The sequence below is a fragment of the Prinia subflava genome, chromosome 14, assembly GCF_021018805.1.
Source record: "Prinia subflava isolate CZ2003 ecotype Zambia chromosome 14, Cam_Psub_1.2, whole genome shotgun sequence".
NCBI lineage: Eukaryota > Metazoa > Chordata > Aves > Passeriformes > Cisticolidae > Prinia > Prinia subflava.
Window position 1 is genome coordinate 18,195,418 of NC_086260.1, and position 20,335 is coordinate 18,215,752.

General features: G+C 48.5%; 1 protein-coding gene across 1 annotated transcript in view; it reads left to right on the forward strand.

Annotated features, from left to right (window-relative positions):
* Positions 1-7,061: 7,061 nt before the first annotated feature.
* The window catches only part of DNAH1 (dynein axonemal heavy chain 1), a 72,805-nt gene continuing 59,531 nt past the window's right edge, over positions 7,062-20,335 (forward strand). Inside the window, exons 1-9 of the mRNA XM_063411426.1 lie at positions 7,062-7,372; positions 11,717-11,867; positions 12,412-12,484; positions 14,993-15,167; positions 15,660-15,816; positions 16,336-16,468; positions 17,397-17,558; positions 18,081-18,336; positions 19,572-19,729. Coding sequence (XP_063267496.1) covers positions 7,101-7,372; positions 11,717-11,867; positions 12,412-12,484; positions 14,993-15,167; positions 15,660-15,816; positions 16,336-16,468; positions 17,397-17,558; positions 18,081-18,336; positions 19,572-19,729 — 1,537 coding nt within the window. The 5' untranslated portion in view covers positions 7,062-7,100. The remainder of the gene's footprint in view (positions 7,373-11,716; positions 11,868-12,411; positions 12,485-14,992; positions 15,168-15,659; positions 15,817-16,335; positions 16,469-17,396; positions 17,559-18,080; positions 18,337-19,571; positions 19,730-20,335) is intronic.

The following is a 20,335-nucleotide window of genomic DNA, read 5'->3' on the forward strand; positions in this document are numbered from 1 at the left end:
TCATCGCCAGGCTGTGCCTGGAGGGATGTATGGCTTGAGCACACTGACTTGGATCATGTCCCATGTATAGTACTAGGGCTGCCAGGCACTGCAGCCAGAACATTTAGTGCTCACCTGGAATACATTGCATGATATATTTAGAATGCTTTTGTTTTTTCATTGTTTTTAATTGCATTCAGCTTTTTTGATATTTCTGCCAGTGGTTGGCCACATGGTTTTGCAAAATAAAGCCACCACTGAGCAGCGTGTGGGCCCCGTGTCTGCCTGTGAGCCACGTCCCATCTGGCTGTAATTACTAGCTTCACATCAGCAGAAGAGTGTAATATTTAAACATAAATGTTTGATGTTTGCATAGCAAACCTCAGGATGGAAAGCTCTTGATAATCAGCCTGCAGGGAGGAGGTGGGCTTGCTGCAGGTGAGCACTGAGATGTGTGGGATGTAGCAAGACTTTGTGGGGTTTTATGGGGATAGAGAGAAGAGGAACACTGAATTCAGAAGCCATTCATGCCTCGCTCTGGGCAGAAGCTCCACAGAGCATTGTAATCCTCATTGTCAGGCAGATGGGCTAGAAGCCATGCAGAGCAGAGTGGTACAGGGCAGATGACCCTGCCAGGGATCTCCCATCTCATCCCCCTCAGAACACATAAGGAGGTCACTGAAGCTTGAAAAATGGTAGGAGAGCTCCTGAAGTCAATACAGGCTCCTTGCCCTGAGTAGTAGCCATCAGGATGGATAACAACCCTTGTTAGGTTTCAGCAGCTCAGGCACCAGCTGTGCCTGGAGAGCAGGGAGCTGAAGCCAAACTCACAGAAACATAGACAATCTATTGCACTGGCCCCCCAAAATTAAGATTAGACCACAGCAAGCATTAACCACCTTCTCTGGCAAAGATAAGACCCAACCCATACTACCCTTCCAAAGAATCTTCCCCTGCTTGCAGTGTACACAGCGTGAGATCTCTTGTGTATGGCACGTTGCCTCCCTGCCCTTTAATCCCAATCCTTTGGGGAAGGAAAACAACAAGCTTGTACTTTGCCCTGCTCCAATTGGGACGACAAGTGAGAAAACGGCTTCGTCTGCTCCCAGGCACCTCTGGAAGGTGACAGACACGTGCTGCTGGCAGCATCCTCTGTTTAACATTAAGGTCCAAGCACGACCGTGCACGCCCAGCCAAATGAGCGTCCTGGAGCTGCTGGCCCCTGTGCCACCTCCTGTAAGGTACACAGCACCCTTGCTTTGTTCCTGACAGAGAAGAAAATCCATGCCTGTAGATGGCTTTCATTCATAATGCCATCATGGGTCTAGCAGCTGGCTCTTCCTGAGCTTGTCCAGACAAGGTTCAGCCTGTCACAACTTGTCATTTTATAAGTGCAGGAGGCTAAAGCCTAGGATAACAGGATAATAATAGGATAACAAATGCCTCCTCACTGTCTCAGGGGGTTTGGGGACCTATTCTCTGCAGCTTGCAAACCCAAGGTGAGCCAGCCCTACTGTCGTCACTGCCTCTGAGGAGCATTGCTCATCTCGACAAACTTTAAAGCTGCATCCTGACAGACCAAAATAAATCAATCAATAAATAAATCGTCCATCTCGTCTACTGGATTCTGCAGTTTATTTCCTCGGCGCTGATGAAAAATAGTTGGATGCTTAGTAGCTTCATGAGACTAATTATGATAAACGGCCCCATCGCTGCTAATATCCGGACATTAATTCCCAGATGGAGCTGCAGAAAATGTCAGGAATGGAAATGTCAGCTCTCTAAAAGGACCTGGCAGGTATTGAATTGGGGACTGGAACGTCAGCAGAGGAGGGAGTAGGGGGAGATCTGGGAATTAGCAGGATGTCGGTACATATTTGGAAGCTATAACTCCTCTCACTTGGTTGCCCAGTTCCCCCCAGCAATGCCACAACCATAGCTTCAGATTTTGCCTTCTCTGAGCTCTGCTCCCTGTATTGAGGCAGAAGACTGGCACTCACTAAGCAGGTGACAATTTCTTTGGGCAGAAGAAGCTCAGCCTTAAGCTTCAGGAATCTCCTTCCCACTGAGACCCCCAGAAATGTCACCAGTTCTGCAAGATGGATGCACCAGGAATTCCCTTTACGCTGGGTGTGGGGCAGGCAGGCTGAGAGGAAACAAAAGGTCACACCCAAACTCTGCTCCCATTCTCCTCTGGGTTTCATTTCTGCATTCATATTTACATTGATAAAATTACCAGTTGAATACAAAAATATGATGGAAAATAGCAAAAAACTCTCTTGGGGTTTTTGTTCTGGTTTTGAGGGGTTGTTTGTTTGTTTGGAGGGGGTTTGTTCGTTTCTGGATTTTTGTTCACTTTCCACCAACAGTTTAAAATAGTTTCTTGTTTTTAAAAGAGCTATTTTTGGAGAATATTCCTTGCCAAGTGAGAGGTACTTCAAGAGTAGATGGGCCAGCCAGACAAATGGTATGAATGCCCAACTACTGACTGCAATGTGTCAGTGATGGTAGGAAGTCAGGCTGGCACCTGGTGCAATAATCAGCTGATAAACTAGTTCAAGAAACTCTGTTTTGAAGCCATTTTAAATCAAAAAATGTAGGGTTGTCCTCTCATGGTGCAAAGACATGCATTTTTTTTTTTTTTGCTGCTCTGTTCAGCCTGCTGGCTCAGGTCCTGTTCTGTACAGCATGTGAAACAGTGGTGTTCACATGATGATCTATTCCAGCTTTTGGCACATGCTTTCCAGTGGAAAAATCTGAACAGGTTGGGGATTCCTTGATCAGATGCCAGTTGGTCAAAAGAAAGGCTTTTCACAGGAGTCTGTTGCTGTTTGTCAGCAAAGGCTGGAATTTTTGCTCAAAGCCAGATCATTTCAACATTTACCTGCTGTGAGGAGGTTTAACATTGATCCTGACAGGTCTGGTTCAGACTGCAGACTTGAACCAGAACTCTCCACAGCCCCACAGCAAGTTCTCCACAGCAAGTTCTCTTGTGGTAGGGAGCCAAGATGCCTCTGTCTCTTATGAAAAGCTTGAAGTTCATCTGGAAGCTTCAGGGAAAATCTCCAGCCTTTCTGTAAAAAGGCAAGTAATGGGGAAGTAGCTGCCCCATATTTGCTGTGGAGCTACAGAGCTCCAAACCTCCTGTGTATGTTCTGACAGATGATCTGTGATCTGCGTGAAATCTGGCCATTGATCTGTTGGGACTCCTGAGGAATTTCAGGGTCTAGCTCCAAGGCATTTGGGAGCCAGAGGGTGGGATACTTGGGAGCACCTCTGCCACTAACCCTCCCTGGAATCAAGGTGCCTATAAAGTACATATGGGCTCTTCTTGGAAAAATCTCCCAACTTGCTGGGAGCTTGCTGGCTGACAAGCTCTTTCTGTCAGCAGCCCCATGGAGAACAATAGCATTGCATTTGAGGCAGTTCTGGCCAAATCAGCTGAACCAATTGTGTGGAAATGGCTACTGCAAGCTCCTCTGCCCACCACCACTGAAATCTCATAACTGTGACTTGTTTATCTTCTCAATTTCCACTGCTCCCTGCCTGCTCCAGCTTGGCCCTGGTAATCCTCACTGTCATCTTCCTCCTTCTGGAGAGCCCCATGCATTTTGTGTGTCTTGAGGCAGTAACCTCTGCCTGCAAATTCCCTGGGGAAGCCGCCTGGCTGGGTTAATGGTGAGATCCCCAATGTGAGAGAACACACTGGGGAGATGATGTACTGTGGCACAGTGGTGAAGATGAAGGATAAAGTTAAACTAATAAGAATGTCACTATCAAAGTCTCATTCACTTTCTGAAGGAAAAACCGGCTGGAAAGTACAGAACTTGCGGCTACAAACTCTTCACTGGTCCCAGCCTGACTGAATTCGAGGTAACAGCCTTGCATCAAGAGCTGTTGAAAGCAGCAGGAATATAATCTGGCTTGATATCACCTCCCCAGAATCAACCTTTCCCTTCAGGAGAAGTGCTGAGGCAACAAGAAGCCAGATCTTGTCCTGACTCTCCCTGCTTTATGACTTTCTCAGGATTTGTGTCTTGGGGTTCGATCTGAGGACTTTCTGTCAAATGCGCTGTTAGCATTGTCAACATGTGGTGTTCTACTCTAGATTAATGCTGTATCTTGTGTGTGGGAACACATGTGGGTGTGGAGACAGAAATCTAGGCCCTCATTCTCTAGTGGCCTTGTGCTTTAAGGATCATTTACACCTTCAGCAAAATGTGTGTGGTGTGGGTATGGAAACACTGCTAAATCTGATGGGGCCTGCCACCCACGGTAGGGGGGTAGGTGCAAATGATGGAACAAAACAACCAGCATATCATGTCCAAGGTCCACAGAAGTCGGGATTTTTGCTATTTTATTCTTCCTCCCATAACTAAGGGAAGGCTGTTCTCTGTAGAAGCGAGTTTTTGTCTGGGATGGGGTTTTCTGGGCTATAAGATTTGGATAGATGCAGGAGAGCCAAATGAGTGACAGGAAAGAGCAGAGCAGGAAAAGTGGCTCCAACAGCTCAGACCATGTACAAGAAAAGCTGGGCTCTTCAGTCAGAAAAGAGCCTCAGAGACAGGATGGGCCACCAGCCTGTTTCACATATTTCTCCTTTCCAGTGCCAGCTCACATCTTAACACCTACTGAAACTGGTTTGATTCTCATGTCTAGTAACTGTGTGAAAGGAGAGTTCTCTCCCTCCCTGTGAGTCCAGATTCTGCTAACCTTTGCTCATGCTTTCACTCCAGTGGTGTAATGGGAGACAGGGAAAACAGTGTATTCCTTCTCCCAAAAAAGCCTTGCACTAAGGAAAATACTGGGTAAGCCACTGACCAGTGTGTTTCAGCAGGGACTCAGGAACCTCCTCTTGGAGAACTGTTTTCTTGGGAACTCAGCATCAAATCTGTGGTCTCAAAAGAGCCCATGGTAGAAAAGGAACATGAAGAAGAACTGTCAGAAGAAAGATAACACTAAATCTTTTGTGCTGGCCCAGCCACGGACAGGATCTCAGCTCAAACTGATATGAGAAGGTGAAACCACAGAGATGCTCAGCTGTGCCAACCATCACCACTCCCACTTTGAACCTGCCCTTTGCAAGTGGGTAGGGAACACATTCCCTTCCCTGGTCTTCCAGGCTAAAGGAGCACCCACGGAAACAGGACACAGTGCCAGCACATCCTGCTGCAACAGCTGAGAGCAAGGCTCTGGAGAACCAGAAGGTCCTTTTGAAGGCAGGTCGGGGAATGGATCAGACACGGCAGCACACGGAGAGCAGGTGGCCCACACACCTGTTTGCTTTCTGTTCTGACCTGGTGGGTTTGTGAAGGCCCAGCCAGTCAAATCAGTGGGGCTTTCACCTCCTGACTTGCTGAGGCATTTTGTGGTGAACTTTGAAAGCCTGGTCCAAAATGAAGCCCAGCTGACCACAGAAAGAGCAAGACCTGCTGTGAATCCCAGCCCACTGCAGGGGGGATGAAGCCAGCATGAAACGGATGCATAATTTTCCTATGCAAAGGGCAACGGGGCTCCACCATTGTTTCCTCTCAATCAGAGAAGCCATCTGGGATGTGACTCCAGGGAGCTCCAGCAAGAGCTGTAATTATATCAAACATAATTGAGGCAAGCCAGCAGCGCTCCTTACTTAAGTAAAACGATGAGGCCAGCAATATGACAGAGGACATACACCTGGGAGTTTCTCCAGCATCTGCTGCTCTCAGTGGGGTTGGGAGCAGTTCAGCATGGAGGGCAAATCCACCCAGAGACCTCCTTGCTGCATGGGGCAGATCCATGTAAATACCCTGGCAGCAGCTGAGCATTGCTGTGAGGGAGCTTGCTTATATGGAGAAGCTTGTGTTTCTTCTCTAAGGCTCTGCCTCTGGCACTTTTCTCTGTCCAAACCTCACATCCCCTCACTTGCATATTTTTGGATGGCACAAATGCATTGCCACCCTGGACTATCAGGCCCTGTACCCCCAGCAGATACCCAGGTAGGGAGAGGACGCAGTGCTCTTGTCCTGGGCTCTGCTGCCTCCCCATGGCATGCCCCCATCCTGGTGCCTCTTTGTCTAATTCTCTGCCCCCACTCAAGGCCTAGCTGGCATCCCTTGGGCCAGCCTGCCAGCTGTGTTGTCCTGCTCCTCTGGGAGCCCTGCTTTCTAGGACCTGCACCTCTCCCAAGTGCACAGCTGGGAAGCAGCAGGACTTACTGTCAGCCGGGCCAGCAGGCATTGGGGGTCTCAAAAGAGCTACGAAGCAGCCCCTGCCCACCCACCTGCCACAGCTCTCCTCCTGCAGGAGCCGCCAGTCATCTCCTGTTTTATCCTTTCCTCCTCCTCCTCTGCCCTTTGTACTCCTTCACAGTTAGATCTCTTATGGCTTGGGGTTTTTCTCTTTAAAGCTTTTCCTCTCTGCTTTTCCACCTCCTTCCTCTCCCCCAAAATAATCCAGACCTGTTCTTCCTCACTCCCCCGCAGGGCTGGCACTGCTTGTCCCTTCCCTACCATTCCATCTGTGGGGGACCAGCCTGTTGGGGCCTGTTCAACAGGACTCAATGCCACTTTTCCTTCTGCAGGGACGTTCTCTCCAAGGCCAGCAGTCCCCCATCCCCACCCAAAATGATCTTTTAGCTCAAGACTTTCATGGGTACACAAGGTTGATTTAGACAAGCCAAGGTGCAGCTCTACATCAGCACCCTGCCTGCCTCCACTCGTTCTGCGGATGGGATGGAGGAAGGGTCTGCTGGACCTTCCTGGACAGTGGCCAGCAGGGTTAGCAGCCAGCTGGTGTGGAAGGTGGCAGTGGGACAGCAGCTACCCAGCCCCTCGCCTTCCTCGCATGGGGAACGAGGGCTGTCCCCAGTGGCACTCGGTGGCTCCTTGCTGGGATGCCGAGCACTCACACCCTGGGGCTGGCAGCCCTGGAAGGCACGGCTTGGTGGTGGCTTTGCTCCACAGCCGTAGCCTCTGGTGGCAGATCCGCGTTTGCCCTAGAGTGGTGGCTGAAGTAGCAGGGGCGGCTTTAAGGTGTCCCCGTGGTGGCAACTCAGAGACGCCAGTGGCAACTCCGTAGGGGTGACGCTTAGGTTGCTCTAGGGGCTCTGCGGCGGCAGCTGAAGTGGCATCGGGAGCTTTGCGATGTCCCTGCGGTGGCTCGGTGGTGGCTCTGAGGTGGCACCGGCGTCTCTGCACAGCCCCGCGCTCCCCCCCGGCTCGGGCGCGCCGTTGCCGGGCCCGCGCTGCCCCGCGCCTCCACCGGACCAGCCCAACGGCCGCGCGAGGGGGGAGCGGCGGTTTCCAGCCGGAGCCTTCTGCCCGCCCCTGCTCCCCTGGCGACGTCCGCGGCGTCGGGGCGGACTCGGGCCGGTCGGGGCGGACTCGGGCCGGTCGGGGCGGACTCGGGCCGGTCGGTGCGTACCGCCCGCAGGCAGGGCCGGGCAGGGCCCCGGAGCGGGGCTGGGGGCTCCGAGGGGGGGCTCGGGGGCTGGGGCAGGCCCCGCCGCGCTGGGCCGGGAGGGCGGACGGGCGCGCAGGTGAGAGTCATAAGGGAGCCCCCTCGCGCTTTCAGGACACTGGAAGTGGCAGGGCCAGGATCCCTCGGAGCATTGGGAGCGGGGTGTCCGCCGCCGCTGGTGCACAGGGTGGGCGCTGGGAGCCGCTCCCGGCGCTGCCCCATCTCCACACGTCGCACGTTAACGGCCCCTGGGCTGCTCCCCCCGCAGCCCGGGGTCTTTCAGAAATGAAACCGACAGCAGCGTTTGTTTCCTCCGTGCTGTGCTTCGTGAATGACACGAAGCTTGTTGGAGTCACAGTGCCAGTGCTTGGCGGGGTGTCCCGCCGTGGCTGTCAGCCCGGGCCGTGCCGCTGAGCCCCGGGCGGAACGAGCACCAGCGGCCGCCACCGCCTGCGCCGCTGCCCGCGCCGGGTGGTGCTTGCGGGCTGCTCTCCCGTGGAGAAAAGAATGCGTTTAGAAACCCGGAGGAAAATCAATTTTAAAACTCTGCAAATTGTTGGAGGGAATGGGCTGCTCTAAAACTCGAAATTACCTTCAGCTCTCTTTTTGAAGTAGAAGGGATTTGAAGTATGGGATAATGTTTGTTGAGAGCGCATCACCTTGTCTGAGCTTATAGTGTATGGCTGAAATTATAGGAAGAGGGAATTTTTGCGATTTTTAGCCATTTAAAACCTTATTTGAAAGAAAAGAGTCCCATTTTGTCAAAGCTTTAGATCAAAGAATTGAAGTAGAGGCAACAGATCAAAAAGCTCATACCCAGACGTTGAGCAAGACACGTGGGAGTTTGACTTCTTGGATGTGTAAAGCCTGGATTTACCGAGAAATTGTAATTATAGTTTTGCCACAACGACACAAAGATGCTGTAGCTAATGTTGTGTCAGCAGTGCCATAAGAATATGCTCTCACTTTGAATAGTTCAATGTAGCATAATACGTTGTACCTGGTATATCTAGGAAACATGCTTTTCAGGTGTGAGGGAGCATGACTAAACTAATACAGAGATAGGTGTCTCAGCTGTCAGGAAAAGGTTTTATAGCTAAAGCTGGGACAGCTTGATGCCAGCCAGATGTTTGCCAGCGAAGAACAGGAAGGTGCTCCCAGGTGTGCAAGGAGAGGAGAAAGGTTAGTGAGGAGGGCAGAGAAGCTGATTTCAGGAAGACATGTCACTTGCGATGAGCTGGACTCCTATTCCTCTAGCTTTGTGCCCCTCCTTGTCAAAGGAGCATCTCAGTCCTGAGGAAAGTGCTCCGAGTAGGAAAGGATTAAAGGCTGTGAATGTGGCAGGTATCCAGCCACCCTCCTGCCCCCAGAGGGTGACAGGGCACTGGGCAGTTTCACTACTCTTCGTCAGGATCCCTTGGACAACCAAGGAATCCTTGAGCTCAAGCTGTGTGGTACCATCGGCAATTGCTGTAGCAGAGCTGGCTGAAAGCTTGAACTGCCATTGTGTGCTCGCTGCAGGGTGGAAGGTGTTCTCTCCCCGGGAATCCATGCCAAGCTCTGCTGCCCAGGGATGAGGGTCTGGGGTCACGCCTGGATGGAGGAAGGGAGGGGAGGGCAGCCGTAGATCTGCATGCTGCACATTCTTTCAGGGGTGTGGAAAAGCAGTTGGTGTTGGAAGCTTGGAAAGAGGGACCAGCTCTGCAGTAAACTTCTTGGCTCAGCAGTTAGGAGGCTCTCTTCTCGTCTTTGGAGTCTGGAGACCATTCCTGAGAGGTGGATGGGACCAGCCAAACCACCTAGCTGGAGGCTAGCACTGAAGCGAGCTCCCCACCATGCTCTGGGAAACCTCCTTTTGGAAAACCCAGACACATCCCAGCAGCTGGGGTGGCAGGAGAGTAGGATTCCCTTTCTGCTTACCAGTTCTCCCACATCCACATCAGCTTTAGTGCTCTCAGACAAGCTGTTCTACTGATTTGTTTGGGGAATTGCTGGGAAAACTTTGGACGCCTGGTTTTGTTCTTTCTTTTAAGTGGTGTGTGGCAGGATTTTTTGCAATTGCAAACACAGGGACCTTCTCTCTGTGCAGCTGGGAGAGCATGACGCATGTTTCTGATCTGGACACTGAGTAAAGGTTGGTTTTATTTTGATGTAAGTGCTCTGGACAGACTTTATAGAGGTGTGAGTGAGTACACAGGGAGCAAAGTAGCAAGGGACTAGGCCTGCTGTGGGCTGGCTTGGTATACTTCTCCCCAGTCATGGAAACCTGTCCATCATGGGCAGCAGTCACATTATTTTGGTTCTAAGCAGAGATTGCCAGTCCTGCTAACTTGGGAATGGGTTCACTCACTCACCCCTACTAAAGGTTCAGATGAACCTCGTGTCTTGGAGCTGGCGTCTTTAATTGGATGGTTTTAGGATTCTGGTGGTAAGAGGCAAAAGTGCAGCAGGTCATGTTGGCACGTTGGCCCTGCTCCCAAGGAGAGGATGCTCAGGTGACACATCAGGACAGGCACGGCAGGGTCGTTCCGCCTTGCTGCTGTTCTCCGAGCCAGTGCAGCAGGCACAAAAGAGTCCAGCAGTGATTCATCAGGAATCCTTGGATCTTGGCTGATTCCAATCAGTCCTGCTGGGCTGCTAAAATAGATATGGCCAGAGCATAAAATAGCTAATAAAAACAAAATCCTCCATGGAAAATTCATTCTTCAGGGTGTGAGGTTTCAGTTGCCATGCCAAAGCAAAGCTGAGAGGAGAGAGATTTGAGATTTTCTAGCTTGAAGGAGGGGAGGGGGTATTATTGATCTCATCTCCCAGGTCTTTCCAATCTGTTCGTTTACTCCATTTCACTTAAAAGATTCGCATCATGGTAACCTTGATTTATTATCTGATTTCTTTTTTGATTCAACCTCTCAAAATTGTGCACTGGCTTGAACCTGCAGTAATAAACCAGCACAGTTATTCCCTCTTATCTCCGGCATGCATGTAATGCTTTCTCTGCTGTAGCCGATTCATTCTCACAGACAGGCAGCAAGGTAAAATTTTGAGAAGGTTGCCCTCTCTCATCAAGAGTATAGGGTGAGTTTTCACTCCATTCTAGAGCAGAGCAGAGAGGGCATGGCAGGAAGGGATCCTGTGGCATTGTCTCCAGGTCAGGATGAGACTCCATTCAAGTACTGTGCCAGCTGTGGCCTTCAAGACCAGGCAAGGTCTTTGCAGCACTTAGCTGTGGGAAGCTGGAAGACTCCTACTGCAGAGGCTTGGCTAGCAGAAGTCAGAAAGGTCCTAGCAAGGGTGCAGGAGACCAACCACTAGTCAGGTAGGGCTGGATGAGGAGTGTGGGTCTAGCCCTGCGCAGGAATTGATGAGTAAGCTTTATTGGCCTCTGAGTACCTTTGACAGACACCATGGAGAGCTTTGACTCATAAGTTACAGGAATAAGCTATGCAGGTATGTGTACATAATTCTATCAGCGTGTGCGTGTGCAGGCCAGAGGGGTTTGTGTCACTTTAGCTGTTCTAATTAGTTACAGTAGTCATCTGTCTGTTTAGAGAAGCCTAAAATCAAGGGTTTCATTGTCCTCTTGCCAGAAGTCCGAGAGCTGTTCTTAATTGGTATCTCTGAGTGCACAAAGGTTTTTTATAAGATCAAGTTGTACAGCTGTGATATTTGCCTGGACTTGCATCTCCCAAGGTGGAAGAGCAGAAATCATTTGTGAGCTGAGCAAAAATATCCCCTGCAGGAGGAGAAAGAGGGGAGCTTCTGGCTGTATTTTAATATGTGTTAGGTGATGCTTAAACATCTGTCATGAATTATTTAAATGAAAGAGGCAGACTTACACCTGGGAGTAGCTGTGTTGGTACCCTAGGCTGTAGCCTACTCCTATTGGATTCAAGTGTGATGAGGTTTTTAAGGGATTTGGGTGCAGCAAGAGTAGTACTTCTCTTGTAGTCCCAGTTTACTCAAATTCTCCTGGCAGCCTTTTGAATGGTGCCACAGATCCGGGAAGCCCCTGCTGCTTAAGGAAAGCAGCTTTTCTTGTGTATACCGCTGGTTTTCCCACTCCAAACCCCATCTGGAATAGTAAAGTGATCTCTTTCTCCAGGGTTAGTGAGCCATTGAGGCAACCACGTGAGTCTGATGGCCCCTAGGCCGTGAATGCAGCAGTTGGTATCAAATCAGGATCGAACCTTCCAGGTTACCCACTCATCCTAGCGAGTCAAGGCTATCCAGCACTGTGGGAGGCTGTGGAGGAGTGCCAAGGATACAGTGTGTAACAGGCTCAATGTCTTTCCACTCGTAGTGAGCCCAGGGTTACGTCACAGCATTGTTCTCCCGAGAAGATGGAGAAAGCAAAGAAGGAATTGAGGACTTTTCTGAATAGGAGCCATGGCGGTACCGGCAACAAGGCTTCTGCTGAAGTCCCTTCTCCAGGAGCCTCCAGTAGTTCGAGGGTAAGTGCAAAGAGCAGTCCTTTCTCCAGCACTGTCCTGAAACTAAAAGACTGATGGTACAGCTGGTGTGGACATACATAGGTCTAACCCCAGGTCCTAGCTCTTCCTTTGCTCAGAGGCCTTCGTGCAAGACCCTGACTTTTACAAAGTGAAGCTGTGAGGCTCATCGTGGTCAGAGTTGTGCTGCCTTCCTCCACAGCCAGTGACAGCACTGTCACGACTGCCTGTGTTTGGGATGCCACTATGGCAGGGCAGGTGATATTTGGTAGTAAAACCGTAATGACTGGCTGCCTAATCAGCCCCCAGTCAACATCCTAAGCTGCCATCAGGCCACATGCTGCTGGGAGATACCCTGCCCCTGTGCATTGGGCTGAACTTTTCAGGTATTTGTGTCTCTGAGCCTTTTCTGACCATTACTTACAGTCTCAGTTGTCCCTAAAGATCTGGTAAAGTCAGTCTTACAGTCACACTTTCTCTCTGTACCTCTGTGATCCCTACTCACACTATGCCACAACTGTGCTCTGACACTTCCATCACATTGCAGGGTGCTTCTGCTGGCCCCCACGTGTCCCAGTCTTTGGTGAACCAGGCAAGCCAGGAGCCCCACACTCCCCAAGGTAAATACACTGAGAGGGAACAAGGTGGGGCAGGAAACTGGGCCATAACTCTTAAGGTTGCCTATAGTGGGATATCCTATAAGGTTGCCTCTTGCTGGGAATTAGGCTGCTGCCTCTGGGTTCATTCTGTGCTTTTATTTTCAGTGCTCAGGAATGGTGCTGAGCTGCTTGAATCTCTCATGAAAAGTGAATTTCATTTAGGGGTGCAGCAGTGACCTGAGTGGGTGGTAAAACCATGCTTCCTTTTCTCTTGGATATATCTACTTCCCCCAGGGTTCAGGGTGGACTGTGCTGGTGCCTGTGAGAGTTGTGGTCCTGCTGCCAGGAGAACACTGAATTTGCATGTGTTCATACTGTGCATGGAGCCAGCAGTGTCCCTTTCCTGTGAAAATCATAGAATATCCCGAGTTGAAGGGACCCACAAGGATCAAGTAAACTGCTGGCCCTGTACATGACAACCCCCAAAAATGGGACCTGCCTGTGAAAGCTGTATTCAGGATTTAGGTACAGTCAAAATCATCGTCTTCCCTCATTTATTTATTCTGTACCCAGCTGCACCCCAGAGCAGGTTGTCTCCCTAGATGCAAGGGCTCTGTGTGTGTACAGAGCTGCTGGTGCCACCTGCCTACAAGAACTTGTGTCATGGATGCTCAAATATAGGAACAGAGAATGGTTGAACGTTTGCCAGCACTCTGCTGGCCCTTGAAGCACTCCTGGGGATATGGATCATAGACTGGCAGTGGGTGGGAAGAAAGTGTGTGTGTGAGAGGATTTTAGAGAAAGATGGGAACTGTATATACCACCCTCCTGTGCTTAGATGTGACATTTATTTTCATGAGTGAGGACAAATGACTGCTTCCTCTAGCGAATCTTGACAAGCTAGACTCATCTTTAACAAGTGGAGACAGAACTCTATTTATGATCTGCTGTTTCTTCAAGGGGGAAGAAGCCATCAGGTTGGAAATGTAAATGCAAATGAAACGCTTAAGTATTGACATAAATAGTTGATAGTGCACAAAGTGCCATCATGGATGGTGCCACAGATTTGGCAACAATGAAGTGACTAAATTGGAACAGCTGCGCTCCTTGACAACAAATACAAATCAGGGCCATTCTGTAAAGACCGCAAGCAAGAGATGTGCACAAGGCTAAAGAGCTGCATTTTAGAGGTTCCTCAAAATTATGTTATGGGCCATGCAAGTGTTTAAGAGCACATTCATGCCAGGCTAGCTGCCCTTCCTGAGGGAGGGGAGTAGAGAGAGCAGAGGTGGTTAGTGGCTCTTTTCTTTAGTCTCTGAGCACACAATGTAGAGCTGCCAGGGTTGAGTCAGGGGCCATTTAAGAAGGACAAGGGAATGACCTCTTAGAGGACCCTTCCTGTACCTAACCATCCTGAAACATGCCTGGCTTTAGCATTATTGGCCGTTCTTCACAATTGCTTTGAAATCCAGGGTCACATCCATGACTCCAGAAGCACATGCAACACAGTGAACAATTGGGTTCAAAGCTTGACATTCAAAACACCCAATTCCAAACCAGAACCTTAAGTTTCTCCTTGATAGAGTGTGAAAGTTCATCAGAGGAAAATCTCTCACTCCACTAAAATCTAGTTTTAGTTCAATGCTTAGCTCTGTCTAGGGAATAGTGCTTTTTAAAGCTTGCATGCAATTACTTAATTTAGGTTAAGCTTCAAATTCCCAGTTTGCTGCTGTTCTATTATTTGCCACTTGTTTAGCAACATAAACAGTTTGGTTTATTTATGGGGTAAATGACATGGTTTAATTTAAGCCAGTTCTTGGAAATGAGTACTTTTCGCTTAGTCCAAATTTCTGTTGAAGACTTTTGCCAAATGGTGAGATTATTGGCTGTTTAACTCAAATTTTTCTCACACCATTGCTGAAGTGAGTGGGTGGTTTGATTGAGCAAAAGCTGAGAAGAAAGGGGGTTATCTCAAGGTGTGAATAGGCACTTCAGGAGACAAAGACCACCTTCAAAGGTGACCTGCAGTTTCTTTTCCTCCATAATATTCATAAACCCTTTATCACCATCTTGACCAAGTTCCTCCCAGCTACAACTGACTCTTGGTCTCAGGGCCCCACACAGAGGCAGGGGGATCCCATCCCTTTCTGAGGGTGATGGAGGCTGTGCACTAGAGACAGTAACTTGTCACTATCATGTAGAGAGCCCGTAGCAAAGCTGGGAACAAAACAGAGCTCCTTAGAGCCAGGTCAGTGCCCTGGCTCTCAAAAATCTGCATGACAGTAATTCTCAGTGGAGGTTTCTTCTATGCCATCACTTTGATCCTGGAAGATTATAATCACATGTTGTCGCAGGGAAGAAAGATCTTTTGTTCTGTTTCTAATCTGAAGTCTGTTTGATTTCTCTTATCAAAATCTAGTGAAGAGACTTCTACAGGCAACCCAGTAGACACCAGAGTCCTCCGTCATGTGAGAATGGAAAGCAAAGTGAGGCCTGGTGGTTTCAGATGTGTTTCTCTTTGTCTCTTAGCCTCAAAATTCAAGATGCCTGCAAACTTAAAAAGTGTCCTGGAAAAGCAAGTGGTTGGACCATCCACTGAGGACCTCACTGAGTCAGATTTCCCTGTACAATCATTTAATCCCAAAGTGCAGATGCCTTTCAAACGGGTTCCAGGGCAAAACCCTCGGAAGGTTGAAGTAGAGAGGTAAGTAACCAGAAGATGGCTAGAGGCATCATTGTGGAATGGACACAGCAGATTAGGATGTTGATTTTTGCTTTGAAGACATGTCAAAAGTCCTCTAAGAAAACCTTATCCTGTAAGGCAATGGTCCCCAAAGTGGGATGTACATGCACTGCAGAGAGTGCAAAAGACAATTCAGTGGGACATGGGTAAAAGTAAATGTTTTTAAATAGTGTTTATGTCATCTTTTTGTCATTCTTTTTTTAATGTCTGGTGAATGCTCTATAATGTATTAGTACAGTAGCACATGTATATAATTTACAGATTGGAGTAACTGATTGTTCTAGTTCACTTCCACTGAATTATTTTGTGCCATAAATGAAGAAATAGATATGGATGCAATATGTACTAAAAATGTTTTTAGTGACAGGGGTGCACAGTAAAAAAGTGGAGTCATAGGCATGGGAATGCTTATAGGCACATTAAGTGGTTATGTCCTCTTCTGATGTAACCCAGGAAGAGACGGCTGTATCTCACCTTTGATATTGCTGAGCTCCTGGCCAGCAAGGGGATAGACTCCAATCAGCTGATGCCAAGGCACTATGACCCTGACAATATGCCACCTATTGAGGAGAGAAAAGATTCTGTGTTTCCCATCGACCTCCCATTAGAGGTAAGAGAGCACATTTGGTGCTTGTGATCTCTGTCTCATTGCTTATAGCACAGGAGGTTTCTGAGGACACTTAGCCAGTATTGGCACAATAAGCAACAAAACAAGGAGATGCTTTGGAGCAGGCTCAGGCACTTAAGGGTCTCTACAAGAAGCTGAGCAGCTTCTGCAAGGTGCCCAGAACTTCTGTCAAAACCAATAGTCCTTGAGAGTGCTCCTCACTGGCCTTCGTGTGTCCAAAGAAAAGGTGTCTCATGTTTCCTTCTGAATGCAGTAGTCAGCAGTATTGCTGCAGGAAATCTCTCCAGGTGTTGTTCTCCCTGGGAAAGGGCTGGAGGTACAGATACTGCTGTTTGGGAGAAAATTGTCGACCAAAGATCAGCACAGCTTTTGCACCTGGACTGATTTCCATGTTTTGTAGCCCATTTACGAATGGCATGTTTTCCTGTCTTGAAATTTTTAATTGGATGTTTTCTTGTTTCTGAAGTAAATCTTAATTTCACTCATGCCCTTGCTTTTTAGGTGTTTGATAATGATGAATTTGACTGTCGAACTCCAGAAGAGTGGATCTCACTAGGACTGGAGCCAGGATTTTCTGATAGAAAGCCAGTGCCTGGAAAAGCACTTTTACCTACAGATGATGTACTTGGACATGGTAAAATTTGAATCAGTTACTGCTCAACCAGGACAACCCTTAACAGTTACAGGCCCTTTCAGCAGAAGGGAACATGCAAACTCTGATGTGTGTAGCTCTGAATAACTAAAAGCTATATCTCATTTTGACCAGGCTCAGACAGTCAGAGCAAGAGACTGGAGATCTCACTGACTGCCAGTCCTGCCCTGGACTGTTTCCACTTTTTTAGAAGTTGCCTTTGCCTTTTGACTTTCTGTCAGCACAGACAAAATTTCTCTTTATTGGTGCATAGTTATCTTCATGGAGTTAGGTAACTTGCACACAGTATGTTCTGCCTGGATTTCACTGCAAGCACAGTATCAGAAGACAAGTTCAGACTACAGTGAACATACACGTAGTAAACCTGGGTCAAATTAACCAACATGGACATTGTTTCCCCATCATTTGGAGCCTTCTCAATAAGAAGGCATTACGAGGTACAGTTGTACTGGGTCCAGCTGTGGCTGCAGCTCATATTAACACATCTGCTGTGGCTTTAAAGCATGGGTATCTGCAGCTTGTCTGCAAAACTGAAGCATCAAACGTAGGCTCTGTGTATCCTTGGGCAGCCAGCATGTGATGGCTGAGTTCTGCTTGCAGCTGTCTTTGGAAACACCACACCTGATCACTCCTCAGGTTGAACAGACAACATAATGCTATCCTGACCTGTATCCGTATTGATATCAATACAGATACATATCTGTCTGATGTGTGCAAAACATTTAAAATTCTAAGCTGTAAGACCTGAGTTCATGATTTAATTGGTCACAGCAGAAACTCTGTGAGACTTAGTGAGATTTAAATCAGCAAATGGATTGGACTGTGGCATCACCACTCAGATCAGGCAAGTCCATTTGCTGTAGCCTCCAGGAGAATGGACTAACCCTGTTTTAATCCTTGGCTCTCTCAGAGGACCCCAAAAGCCAAGAGTTGATCTACGAGTGGATTTATATTGGTGTTCTGGATTACGACAAGGAGACAAACCTCTACTTGGTCCATAAAACAGACAAGAAAGGTCTGGTGCGTGATGGAGAAGGGAGATCCATCCTCAATGGAGGAATGACTCCAGCAGGTATGTTCCAAATAAGGTCTTTTGGGACCTGTCATATAGTTTGAGAGCCAGTTCATTACCCATGCTTGTCCTAGCTAGAGATGGGAAGGACACCAAGAAGTCATTTAATCCCTTTCACTGTTATCTCTCCTGATATGTGTCTGTTTAACTTGTCTGAAAAAAACCTCCAGGGAAGAGAACTGCACATCTTAATTTGACCCTGTTTGAGGTTTTCTCTTTGGAGACACCTTTCTTTTTATTCCTTCTCCCATCCTTCCTGTCTTCAAGAAAAGTAAAATGTTTGTCTTCCTGGGTCAGTGCCATTTTGAAAGGGAATGTGGACAGATTAAAATGAAGTCCCCTTCTCTTGAAAGGTTTGGAGATGCTCCTTATCTCTTGCTGTCCTCAGCTTTGGTCCCTCATTTTGATCTCCTGCAAGCAGCCCAATTATCCTGTCTATCAAAAAGCTGCTGTCAGCACTGCAAGCCACTCTGAGTTTTGTTTTCCCTGCAGGCTCCTGTAAGCTGTACTTTTATTTCCCAGGGAGAGCTCCACTGTTGCCATGTCAGTACTGGGTGCCACGGGTTTGCCTGCAGTTCCTGGCCGAGGACCCGCGGGTGTTTGCGGAGCGCGTGGCCGCTGCCGACAGCCTGCGCAAGAAGACGCAGGGGCTGCTCATGTACCACTTCTACGTGGACTGCATGCCCACAGAGGGGCAGGATGCTGCCATCAGTGAGAAAATCCTGCAGAGGATAAGGCACCTGGCTATGCAGACTCCCGGACTGAAGCATGACAGGAGGTAAAGCGTCGTGTACATGTCTAGAGGCTCAGCCTTCAGTCCGTAAACATTGTGGGACTTCGTAGGGCTACAAAACAAGTGTGAGTGGAGGCAGATCTTGAGCAGCCACCTCACAGATCATGGATCTCTTCCATTCTGTGCACAAGCACACCACTCTGTTGCCCAGAGTGGCATCAGAAGTAGACAGAAAGCGGCCCCAGGGACACGTGTGCAGGGTGGGTGGTCTGTCAGTGTTCCCAGCTGAAGCAGGTTCCATATGCAGACCTACCAAACCATGCCTGCACCTGCAGTTAAGTGGCTTTCAACAGCAAGAAGGTTGATAAAAATGGCATGGCTGACCTTGCTGTCTCCCTGTGCTTTTGAGGAACAGATCAGTCATTGCTGTACTGATCTGCAGACCACCCATTGTCTCCAGAGACCTGGCTGTTGTCTGCTGGTGACCCTTCTTACCTATTAACAGCTGCTAAAACAAATCCAAAGAACATCTGCACAGGGGGAGGCAAACAGAACAGGAGAGCTCCACCTGGATATAATGGAGTATCTCTTTGTGATGCAGTTCATATTGGGGAGGCATTTAAATGTCCCTGGGCTGATGAATCATGAGCCGTTGCTGGTGTTGCTGGGAATCAGCCGTGACTGATTGCCTTGCTGAGAAATAGGAAGGTGTGAGGAGCTGCATGGTCTGCTGGCCTGAACTGTAAAGTCAGAGAGTAATTAGTCTCTGTGAGCAGAAATCTAGGGATAAAGGAAAGTACTCTGCCTGCTTGCGGTAAAGAATGATGATTTCCTGAGGGAAATGGAGCAGGGTTTCCACACTTATGTGAGTGTTCTGGCTGAGAAAATGGACAACAAGAGGAATTCAGCAGAAGGCCAGTTTGGATAGCCCAACTTTTCCAGACCTGCCAGCTACTTTCTTTGGTTTGTTGTTATTTCTCCTTTCCTCTGCAATGTTTCTACCTAGTGGAGATGTTGCTTTGAACTGAAAATATGCTTACAAAGGCTACAGTCCTAGTCCTTATTCCCTGCTTGCCTCTGTCATTTAACGTCCAGTTGATACTTTTGCTGGCTGCTTCATTGTCTGCACAATTCTCCTGCTATGTTCAGTGGGAGGTGGGCTTCTGGGTTAGCAAATTTGGGAGGGAGGGAGGGAGAGAGGGGTGGAGTTTGCAGTAAAGCTACAGATATACGTGTGCTCAAATGCCATGGGTTCTCAGTGTTTCTGTGTCTTGTAACAGCCTGTTAGACTATATGAGCAGCCTGGAGGAGGAAGTGAAATTAGACTATAAACACACCATGAACAGGCTCAGCTTTGACAGAGTTGTTGCTTCCAAACCCAAGATGTTTTCCTATGTTACCCTGCCAGACAAAGAGGAGAGAGAAGCACCAGAGAGAGGTAGGGGACACAGCAAAGCAGTATGCATTCATTGTGGTTACCTCTTGTCTTTGATAGGATGCGTGGTTTGCTGTAGGAACTATCAGGTTCGTAGTAATGATTAGAGCTCACAAGGGGCAACAACAGGAGATGATGTGAGACTTTTGAGTATGTCTCCTCTTTTTTACGGTGTATTTACATGTTCATGTTACTTCAGTATAATAAATTAGAACTCATCAGCTAAGCTGCAGTAACTCTGCAAGTGTACCCTTAATGACACCAAATGTTTGGCAGTGTGATTAGCTTACCACTGTGCTGGGGCTGACTGCCTTGCCTTTGCTGTGCCCAGCTGGGAAATGCCTCAGGTGTGGAAGAGGGCTCAGGCTCCTTTAGAGTCCCAAACAGGAGGAAAATGGCCCCAGTAAAAGATGGAGGCAGCAGAGGGGAGAGTGTATTGTTTGTACTTCAGTCTTCCAAAGGCAGGAAGGCCTTGAGGTGCTTCACAAGTGGCCTCTCACAGATGAGATAGCTCAGCTGTGCCTTGGAGCCTCAGTGGGAAGTTTCTTCAGTTCCAATGTTCTTTCTCAAGGAAACTTCATGAACCAAAGCCTTGGCAAGGTCAGGCAC